The sequence below is a fragment of the Pteropus alecto genome, unplaced genomic scaffold (assembly GCF_000325575.1).
Source record: "Pteropus alecto unplaced genomic scaffold, ASM32557v1 scaffold43, whole genome shotgun sequence".
Taxonomy (NCBI): Eukaryota; Metazoa; Chordata; class Mammalia; order Chiroptera; family Pteropodidae; genus Pteropus; species Pteropus alecto.
In genome coordinates this window covers 8,411,342-8,421,720 of record NW_006435764.1, presented here as the reverse complement: position 1 = coordinate 8,421,720, position 10,379 = coordinate 8,411,342, and the positions used below count along the sequence as shown (strand labels likewise).

The window sequence follows — 10,379 nt, the reverse complement described above, 5'->3', positions numbered from 1 at the left end:
AGATAGGCCCAGGGTATACCTAGGGAGGGATGAGCCCAGTGGGATTGGGGATTGGGTAAGAATAGGGTGGCCCATGTAATGGGGGAAGTCTTCTAGGTATGAAAGGCTGGGGATGGGTATGTGGGGGCCAGGCCTTGAGAGCTGAGGGACCTTCCCCCGACATGTTGGACTGGGATCCAGGTATGTATAGGGCATGGGGGTGGGGAGAGTAGCCTGTGAGGATGCTGGGAACAGAAACCAGATCCCTTCGTGGGGCTGCTGGGGTCTCAGAGGGGAAAGGCTGTCCGTATCTACGGAACCCCCACCTCCAGCTCCCTTTCACCCTCAGGTGCGTTCCCCGCTGTCTGACTCCATCCTGGGTGAGCAGGCGTTGGCGGTGACAGATGACAAGGTCTCAGTGCTGGAGCTTCGGGTGCAGCCAGTGATGGGCATCTCACTGGCCCTGAGCCGGGGCACTGCCCACCAAGGGGAGGTCACGGCCACGTGCTGGGCACAGTCAGCCCTTCCCACCCCAAAGCAGGTGACAGCTGGGGATCAGGGAGGTGAAGTCAACATCTCTAGATGGGGGCCGATACAGGGGGATGGGTGGTACCTCAACCCCTCACCTTAGGGTTTTCAGAATGAGGACTGACTGCCTACTAAGGTAGTGAGCTCTCTGCGACCGGAGGTGATCCAGCGGTGGCTGTCTGGAGTGTGTTCGCGGGAGGTTGATTAGATGGCTCTGAGGAGCCTCCCAGTGACTCAGACCCTGGGGCTGAGTGGCCGACAGGTGATTGACGCACGTCCCCTCTCTCCCTGTGTTGTCCCTCTGCTCGTGTCTGTTCTTCCTCTGGTCTCTCTCCCTCCGTGTGGCCTGTCTCTGTGGGAGTGGTCTCTGTGTGCATGCGTGCGTGCCCTCGCGTGTCTCTGCCTGTGTCCGTGTACCCCGCAGGAGGTGGCCCTCTCCCTGTGGCTGGCCTTCTCGGACCACACCCTGGCCCCCGCTGAGCTCTACGACCACCGCGACCTGGGCCTGTCCATCTCGGCCGAGGAGCCTGGGGCCATCCTGCCAGCCGAGGAGCAGGGTGCCCCTCTCGGGGTGGTGGTGAGTGGGGCGGGCCCCGAGGGGCTGCCCCTGCATGTGTCTCTGCACCCCCCCGAGCCCTGCCGCCGGGGCCGTCACCGAGTGCCCCTGGCCTCTGGCACCGCCTGGCTAGGGCTGCCTCCTGCTCCTACACTGGCCCCCGCCCTCCCATCGAGCCGTGTCCAGAGCTCCCCAGCCACAGAGGCCAGCGTGGGTGGTGAAGGGAGGGCAGCAGGCAGTGTGGGGGGCGGTGGGGGTGTGAGGGACAAGTTCGAGAGGGCAGAGGAAGAAGAGGGGAAGGAGGAGGCCGAGGCTAGGGAGGAGGAGGAGGAAGAGGAGGAGATGGTCCCTGCCCCTCAGCGAGTCACCGACCTAGAGCTAGGCATGTACGCCCTGCTGGGCATCTTCTGTCTGGCCATCCTCATCTTCCTGGTCAATGGTGTGGTCTTCGTGCTGCGCTACCAGCGTAAGGAGCCTCCTGACGGCGCCACTGACCCTGCCTCCCCCCAGCCCCACAACTGGGTCTGGCTGGGCACCGGCCAGGAGGAACTGAGCCGCCAGCTAGACCGGCCGTCCCCTGGCCTGCCCAAGGGGGAGAGGGGCTGCCCCTGTGAGAGCGGGGGAGGGGAAGCCCTGACTGTGGCCACAGCACCTGCTGGGGGCACCACCAGCTCCCCGAGCACCCTGGCCCGAAAGGAGGCTGGGGGGCGGCGGAAGCGCGTCGAGTTTGTGACGTTCGCGCCAGCACCCCCAGCCCAGCCGCCCGAGGAGCCCGTGGGGGCCCCTGCCGTGCAGTCCATCTTGGTGGCGGGTGAGGAGGACATCCGCTGGGTGTGTGAGGACATGGGGTTGAAAGACCCCGAGGAGCTGCGCAGCTACATGGAGAGGATCCGGGGCAGCTCCTGACCCCTCCCCAGCCTGCCTGGCGCAGCCTCGTCATGCTGGGCAGCTTCCTGCTCATCCACTGGTGCTCGCCGATCCAAGTCCCCTGCCTGGATCCTCAAAAGGACTCTCCCTCTGTCCTGCCCCTTGTCATGGACCACGGTCGCGAGGAGGGGCTCACGCCCCTTATTTATGGGAACCATTGCATCCTAACGTTGGGTACAGAATAAACTGAGAAGGAAACCCCAGCTGGGGCTCCTGCTGTCTGCTCTCAGGTGGAGAGAAGCTCGAGGGCGGGGAGGGGAGCATGTCAGCCCCGGTCCCTGCTGGGGTAGCTTTGGGAAGCTGGGCCGTGAGCCGTCCTCTCATAGCGACCCGCGATCCACATAAACAGGAGGGCCGTGGCGGCCTGAATGCCGGCCAGCAGGAAGAAGTACCGGTCCATCTGGCAATTGTTGATGTTTCCTGGGGAAAGGAGAGGAGGGCTTGGCATTCGGGTCGGCCGGGGAAGGGCTCCACCGGAGCTGGCAGCTGAGGCAGTGTGGCCAGGAGGTGGGATGAGGAGACACAGGGCGGATAGCTCGCTAGCATCTGGCTGCCCGGGGGGCTCGACAATTCCCCGTTAGCCAGCTGTTCTTTGAGGGGCTTAAAATACAAGTCCCACAGGGAAAGGTGGCCCCTTAGCCCAAATGGCAGACTTCTCGAAGCAGGAGGGACCTTGGAGGTCCTTTGAGTTCCACGCTTCCTTTTTGACAGTTGGGGAAACAGGCCCAAGGGAGGGAGGCCATGCTGTGGGTGACTGGCCAGCTTTAACTAGAACCCTATTCTCTGAGTCCAGCCTGGGACTCCATTCTGCTGCGGGAGGAAGCACTTGTCATTTGCCACCTCTTTTCCAAGCCTCCCTCCACCCGTGTCCCACTCCCAGGGAGGTCCCCAGGCTCACCATGGTCTTTAGGGCAGTGCAACCAGCCTCCGGGAAGTGACAATAGGGCCACCAGGCTGGAGCCCAACAGCGAGCCCACCCCCGACAGGCAGAAGAAGATGCCCATGATGGCGCCTTGCATGGAGCGTGGGGCTTCTGAGTAGGCAAACTCCAGGCCTGCAGAGAGAGGAAGGGGCCAGCGGAAGAGCAGAGAAGGGGCCCAGGTCTCCGCCCACTGGGCCACAATGCCCTCCCCACACACACACCCCCACACACTTGTGGGGGACTGACTGCTCCACGTCCATGACAATGCCATGCACAGGCAACCAAGTGGACCTCCGCCTGGATAACCCCCACATTTCCTCAAGAGCTCCATCTCCTCTCCCCCGCTTCCCCGCCATCTTCACCCTCTCCCCTTCCCCTGTCTGTCCCTCTTCAATATCATCACCGAGTCATTTGGATTCAACCTCAGAACCTCTTCACAGTGTCTGCACTTGTCATGTGCCACCTCTTTGCCATGGGCCAAATCCCAGCCCTGGTCATTTCCTGCCCGGCTTCTGCAAATGCCTCTTAAACTCCCCTGTCTCCCATCCTCCTCACACAGCCAAATGTCTAAAACGTCCCTAATGGGGTCCTCACCCTGCCCAAATCTCCTAGGGGCAGGGCTGTGCGCCTCCCCACTCCGTGCAAGCCTCCCCGGCTCTCTGCTTATGCTGTTCCCTTTGCCTGTGACGTCCTTGCTGCTGCCTGCTGTGTTCTGCCCCCTCCCCCACCTTGCCTCAGGGCTTCCCCAACACCCTATAGCATTCCCCCGGGTTTATTGTTCAGGAGACTGTTCTGCCCCACACCCCCGAGTGAGTCCCACCCAGCCTCCCTCTGCGCCTGCAGAAGCCCCAGCTGCTGGGCTCACTGAAGAGCCCGCCCCAGCCCTGCAGCTCTGGTCGCACAGCCCAGGGCAGAGGCAGAGCTGTAAATGCATCATTTCAACACTCAGACGGGTGTGCTATGATGGCGAGGAGAGAGAGGACCCCCTCTGCCTGGGGGCCTTGGAGAGCACCTCTCGGAGGAGATGGCTTTTAGGCTTGGAACTGAAGGGGAGAGTGGAGTCCCTTTTCAATGCCAGGCAGAGGAGCAGCAGCTGCAAAGACACAGAGTGTGGGGAATGTGGCAGCAGGGAGAACACGTGGAGGTTGGTATGGGAAGTGTCTTATTCACCTCCGAATCCCCAGTGCCTATAGCAGTGCCCAGCATGAGCCGGGGGCTAATAAACCCCCATTGGGCGAATGCAGCCCCACTTAGAAAACCCTGCCGTCCTCCACGCAGACAAGCTCTAGAGGCTGTGCCCGTGAGATCTCTGACTTAAAGGCGCCGCTAGGCAGAGCCCATGACTGTGCAAGAGCAGGGGAGGGGCTCAGCGTACCTGGGATGCTTGCGAAAATCTCACTGATCCCGATGAGCAGGTACTGAGGGATCTGCCACCAGATGGACAGTGGTGCTGCATAGTACACATTCTTCCCGATCTGCTGGGACACCGTCTGGTTCTGATGGATGTACTCTAGACGCTCCATTTCCAGGAATCCTGGTGGGCAAGAGAGGGAGGCTTCAGCTAGGCCCACTCCGGGCAGCTTAGCCCATGGCAGAGCTTGGCCAAGTAGCCAATAACTGACTGGGAAGCAGGTAAGGAAAAGAATACTGGGCTGAGGTATGTGCGTGTGTATCAAGATTTGGATTCCAACTCTTCCCTTTTTGCCTTGGCTGCTAGGAAGCTCAGAGCTAGATTTTTGCACTCAATAACAGTAACAACTGTTACTGGAGAAAGAGAAATTTCAGTTAAACTACCAGCTCAGAGTCACACAACTTATAAGTAGTTGGGGCTGGATTTGAACCCCAGTGTGTCTGGTTTCAAAGCTGGCCCACTTTCCATGATATCACATGACTCCTCTACTGCAGCATCAAGTATTACACTCGGGTTTCTAACCTGGCTTTCAAGTTTATTTCATCTCCTTCCCCTTCACTGCCTAGGAGACAGCCGTTCTCTAGTGGAATGTGGAGTTAGGTGACTTTGGTTCCAATCCTGGCCCTGCTACTGGCCAGCTGTGTGACCTTGGGCAAATCACTTAACCTTGCTGAGACCCAGTTCCCTTACGCAAGAAGTAGGAATTAAAAAAACCCGGGATTATTGTGAGGATGAAATAGGACAAAATGCATTAAAGCACATAGCTTAAAAATCTAGTTTGGTTTCCATCCTTGCAATACAATATTGTTTACTGAGCTTTAATTCCTCTGGCTCCTACTTGTGATCCAGGTGTGGTGCTGGATGCATTACAGACTTCATCATGTTTAATCCTCATTTTTTGGGCGGAGCCTGGGTCCTGCACTGGGTCGGATGAATTGCTATTCCCATTTTAAAGATGAGAGTCAGAGACTCTAAGAAACCTCGAGATCATGAAGTGAAAAAGGCTGAGGTTTATGCAAGAGCATGAAAGGCTGCTTTATCGGAACCCTTTTTGTACAAGTGGTTTCAAATCCTTTTCAAACAGAAGAAAGAAAAGGATAAATAGATAACTTAAAAAAAAAAAAAAAGTCCTTATATGCCACTGAGAGGCTATGTGTGTTTGGAAAATTCATTCAACACATTTGTTGAGTACCGACATGCATTATCCAGACTCATAAATAAAAAAGGAAAAATCTCTGCCTTCAGGGAGCTTACATCCCACTGAGGAAAAATTTGTTTTCTTCTGTTGGCCTGAGTTTCCTCATAAAAGTGAGGGGAGGCCAGACTCACTGAGGTAAGTTTCCTTCAGCTCACCCCTTCTGGGAAGCCAAGACTGGCGCCCACTGGGGGAAGCCAAGACTGTGACCGCCCCCTTGGGGAGTCACAGGGGCGGTGGAGGGCTCAGGGCCCCCGCTTCAGCATCGGCTCCAGCATCGGCTCCAGCATCGGCTCATAGTAGAGCCAGCCTCCCTCCACCCCCAGACAAGGTGGGCCTCCCTTCCCATGCCCCTCTGCTCAGGCCCACACACCTGCCACTATGACAGAGGTGAAACCGAAGAACATCCCCAGCGCCATCTTCTGCAGAGCCGAGGGAAGCAGCTTGCACCGTAGCAGCAAAGGGTCAAGCAGGTGGTCCTTCACAGGCACCAGGATCAGCACCACCACAACGTTGGCCAGGAGGAGCCAGGCTTCCGGGATCTGGGCAAGAGGGTGCCAAGAGGCAGGCTAGCAGAGCTGGAGCCCAGACACCTGGACTGGGTGACCCAGAGTCAGCCCTCTCCTCTCTCCAAAAGGCACACTCCTCAGCTGTGTAACTAAGGGTGGGATTAGGTCAGGATGGCAAATAGGCTGTCTAACTTCCATCAATCGGTAGTGGCTGCCTGGAACATTCGTGGACTCAATAATTGATTAGTGATGTCTGCCATGGGCAAGAACTGGAGGTAAAGCAGCAAATATGTCATTGGTCTGCCAGCTCTTTGATTTTACGAGTCTCTGAAATGCCAAGGAACTGGTTTGGAAAGTCTTTGTGAAAGTCAGGGGTCCCAGAGAGGGAGGGGACAAGGCAGAGCTGAGGAGGGACCTGAGTGCACCTGAGCTGTGGGCCTGGGGCAAACTGGGCAATGCAGCCTGTCAGGGCAGCAGTGGGCAGGAGTGAAGCTGGCCTGAATTCTTTTGAGCAGCTGAGCATCTCGGCAGGCTGGCTGGACTGTGGCCCAAGTTCACCCACCCTCCAGGTGCTTTTCCCATACCCCGGGGACACCTTGCCATTGCGGGAGGGGAGTGTAGCGGTAGCTTTGTTTCCTCCTCTTCTAATCCCATACCCCGGGGACACCTTGCCATTGCGGGAGGTGTAGTGGTAGCTTCGTTTCCTCCTCTTCTAGGAGGAAGCCCCCGACCTGGCCTGAACTGGGGGCTGAACACACGAGTTGTCTCTCACCTTATAGCCGCTGTCCTGGACCCCCAGAGCCACGGAGTTGTTGCCAGGATAGTTTGGGAAGATGTTCGGGATGTGGAGGTGAAGACCTTGCAGGACGTACGTGGACTGCATCTGCCAAGAGAGATGGAGACGAAGCTGGAACAGAGCTGGCCGCCTCACCCCCAGCCCCGGGAAGCTCCAGCTCCCAGGGAGGCATTCCTCAGCAGTAGCATAGGGCAGCTGGGCAGCTGTCTCCTCCTCAACCTCAGGGGGAAAGTGACCTCTCCACTCCCCTTCCCCCTCGGGAGCTGGTGTGGCCAGAGAGCTTCCTTCACTCTGCTCCCAGGGCCGTGAACGGTGCGTACAGCCTTATTCCAGAGCTAGGCACGGCTGGGACTCATCCTGTGTCCCAGGGCCTGGCAGAGTAGTCATGGATAAATGTTTGTTGACAAGCGAAAAAGAGTGACATGGCTGTCCCCACGGGGAGTGTTCGTCTGACACGGAGGCCAAGCTGAGTCCCACAGGTTGACACAGCCAGGAAATGCGTAGGCGCTGAACCACTGGAATGTCTCTGGACACGGCGGCAGACGCAGGCCTTACCCCTTCAGTTACATAATGGAGGGGACTAGGAGAGTCCCATAGTGGGGTCTGGGGCAGGGGCGGGCAGCAGCTCTTTATCAAAGGATGTCAATGTTCCGATGAGCGGTGTGAATGAGAATCAGCCATGGACACACGCAGACACCCCTGCCACGTCCCTGTCCCATCACAGACACTTCCTACTTCTGTGCTACCCCCAAGGGGCAGGCTGGTCCTGCATGACTTCCATCTTCTGCAACTTGAAACAAGGTTCCCATAAAGGGGGTGAGGGAAGCGATGACCTTGTGGTCTGGAGATCAGGGGCTGGGTTAGGCTGCTGCCCACCCTACATACACGTGCATACACACACCCACGCACACACACGTGTGCTCACACACACTTCCCCGCTGACTGCCCCCTTGGGGAGTCACAGGAAGAAGTGGTTCTCAAACCTGGCTGAGGATGGGTATCAGCTGAGAAGCTAATTACCCTGGAGACTCCCCACTGCAACTCTTTCAGCAGTCGAGGGTGGGACTTGGGAATCTGTGTTTGTAAAAAGCTCTGCAGGTGATTCTGAGGCACGGCCAGGGTGAGGGACTACTGTGACCAAGTACTCGGTGCACCGAGCTCGCTCCCAGATTGCTGTGGGGCCTTGGTCAACGGGCAGAACTTCTCTGGACCTCAGGTCCAAGGTTTGGAGAATCCGAATGCCGTCGAGCTGTTAGGGCCTTTGTCTAAGCCACCCATTGTACACATGAGGGAACCAATGCCCAGAGAGGTGGGGTGACTTGTTCAAGTCACTGGGCCTCAGTCCTGTCCCTAGAGCTCCCCGTGCTCTGCCACCTGAAGGAGTTTAACTACTGGGATGGATGGCTTTGTGCCAGGCCCACAGCAGCTGCTACAGAGCTGCAGTTCACTCTGTGGACCCCTCCCCCACTTTCCACACGCCCTGGGCTTCTATGGTGAGAGACGAGACCAGTGAGGGGACCGGGGAGCCGGTCCTCCCGGAGCACAATGGCAGGGAGCTCACCTGGAAGTACACCATCCAGTAGGGCACCAGGGTCACCATGACGGGCAAGATCTTCACCAGCACCCGGAAGTTGGCGATGTCCTCCTGGGGGGAAGGGCCGGGCTGGGGAGACCTCTGGTCGGGCAGCAGGTGGGCGCCTTGGGGGTCTCTGTGGGGCAGCAGGTACAATGGCAGCCATCATCGCCACGGCCACGGCCACTCTGTTCACCTCCACCGTTCCCTGCTCATTTTAAGCCTGCTGCCCGAGCGCCACTTATCAGAGCCATCATCTCCGACCCGACTCCCATCTCCCCGACCCCAGCGTCAGCACCACCTTCGCTGTTGTCACCATCATCACCAACGCCAGCATCCTCACTATCGTCACCATAAGGGGGTCCCTACCAGCGAAGCCATTCTCTCCGCGGAGTTTTCGTTACCATCATTGGCATTTTGCTCAGTGCTGCCACTGTCAACATTATCACTATCCTCTCCTCGGTAACGAAGGTGGCTGATCAGGACCCCATTCCATGCGATAGCCATGGCCCCTTGGGTCCTGAAGGAAGTTAAGACCAGAGCTTGTGGCAAGCAGTCTCAGGGGATTTTTTGGCGTGTGACATCATTTGCCACGGGAACCAGGGAAGTCCCAGCCCATGCCTGAGCCAGAGAGAGAGGCTGTCACAGACGTGATATGCCGAAATCTCCCGACATGCTGTCTCCAAGCCCACCCTCCTCGACATGACAGCCCTCTCCCTACATGACAGGGAGGAAGGCAGTGGACAGACAGAAGTAGAGGGAAGATTATTAGGAGACAGGGCAGATCAACCACTTTACCCTTTACCCTTTGCCTTTTGTCCTGAGAATTTCTGATCCCTTCTTGCCCAAGAGTCTTGCCTTATCCTTCGAGATTCTAAAAGGGACGAGACCAATTTGGTCATTTCCAAGGACGGCCACCATCAGCTTCTCCCCAGGATGTGATGCCGCTCTACCAACGGGTGGGATTTACTTCCCCTGACCTTGAATGTGGAACGGCCTTGTGACCGCACTGACAGACGGAAGAAGACTGATGGCTTCCACTTCCTTCCCTTTGGAACATCCCGTCCTGGAATGTTCACTCCCTCCTCTTGCAACTCAGGCACCTTTGCTGTGAGAAGCTCCAGTCACACAGCAAGGCCGCACAAAGAGGAGCCCAGGGGGCTCACTGACTGCCAGCATCGTCTGCCAGCTGCTTAAGTGAGCCCCGGGTGACAGACATCGCAAGAAGCAAAAGGACTGCCGGGCTGAGCCCCGTCACCCAGGGGATGGAAGGCAGTTGCTAAATTCTGGGGTAGTGTGTCAGGCAGCCGCAGCGGATCATTAAAACAAGCCCTACAGCAATGCACAAGGTTGAGGAAGACTTGTTAGGTACCTTTCCCATCTACATGCTACCGATGGAAGCTGTAACTGGCACTAAGGTCTGGAGACAGGTTTGCTTAGCACTGGTAGGTAGTCAATTAACTTGGGAAGGAGACAGGCAAAAGGGAGGCATCGTACAAGTGCAAAGCCATTCAGAACCTTCCTCCCTTGGATGCCGGCTAATGGGGGAGGAGCCAGTTTGGCTGATTTCTTAGACTTTCTTCTACTTAACATCAGGGTAGTGTAGACTTATTTATATTATATCCCAACAACCTTCACTGGCACCATCATCTTCATCATCACCACCTCTATTGCCATTGTTATCACCATTGTCAGCGTTTCCCTTCATGGTAGCTACTAACGTGACCACTGTTGCCCTTATCACCACCGTCACTGTCAAGGCCATTAAATCCTCATACTTTCTACACTTAGCCCGTCACCAATATCACCACCACCACCTTGACCTCCACTGGAAATGGTAAGGGTTAGGGCTGTGGCCCATTGGAGAGCAGGTCACCCTAAAGGGCTGGAGATCCCTGGAGAACATTTTCCAACTGGACCACAACTCCCCAGGAAAAGCAGGGTGTTTCTCCAGGCCCAGCGGCCCCCTTTAACCAGAACCAC

At 57.2% G+C, this 10,379-nt stretch overlaps 2 protein-coding genes across 3 annotated transcripts in view; one reads left to right on the top strand and one right to left on the bottom strand.

The window, feature by feature from the left end:
- Positions 1-2,193, top strand: part of TMEM132A (transmembrane protein 132A) — an 11,803-nt gene extending 9,610 nt beyond the window's left edge. For both annotated transcript variants that reach the window (XM_006911239.3, XM_006911238.3), the window contains exons 10-11: positions 329-520; positions 932-2,193. In XM_006911239.3, coding sequence (XP_006911301.1) covers positions 329-520; positions 932-1,969 — 1,230 coding nt within the window. In that variant the 3' untranslated portion in view covers positions 1,970-2,193. The remainder of the gene's footprint in view (positions 1-328; positions 521-931) is intronic.
- The window catches only part of SLC15A3 (solute carrier family 15 member 3), an 11,335-nt gene continuing 3,064 nt past the window's right edge, over positions 2,109-10,379 (bottom strand). Inside the window, exons 3-8 of the mRNA XM_025046307.1 lie at positions 8,385-8,552; positions 6,800-6,910; positions 5,892-6,060; positions 4,288-4,446; positions 2,889-3,044; positions 2,109-2,410 (exon numbers count right to left, since the gene is read on the bottom strand). Coding sequence (XP_024902075.1) covers positions 2,256-2,410; positions 2,889-3,044; positions 4,288-4,446; positions 5,892-6,060; positions 6,800-6,910; positions 8,385-8,552 — 918 coding nt within the window. The 3' untranslated portion in view covers positions 2,109-2,255. The remainder of the gene's footprint in view (positions 2,411-2,888; positions 3,045-4,287; positions 4,447-5,891; positions 6,061-6,799; positions 6,911-8,384; positions 8,553-10,379) is intronic.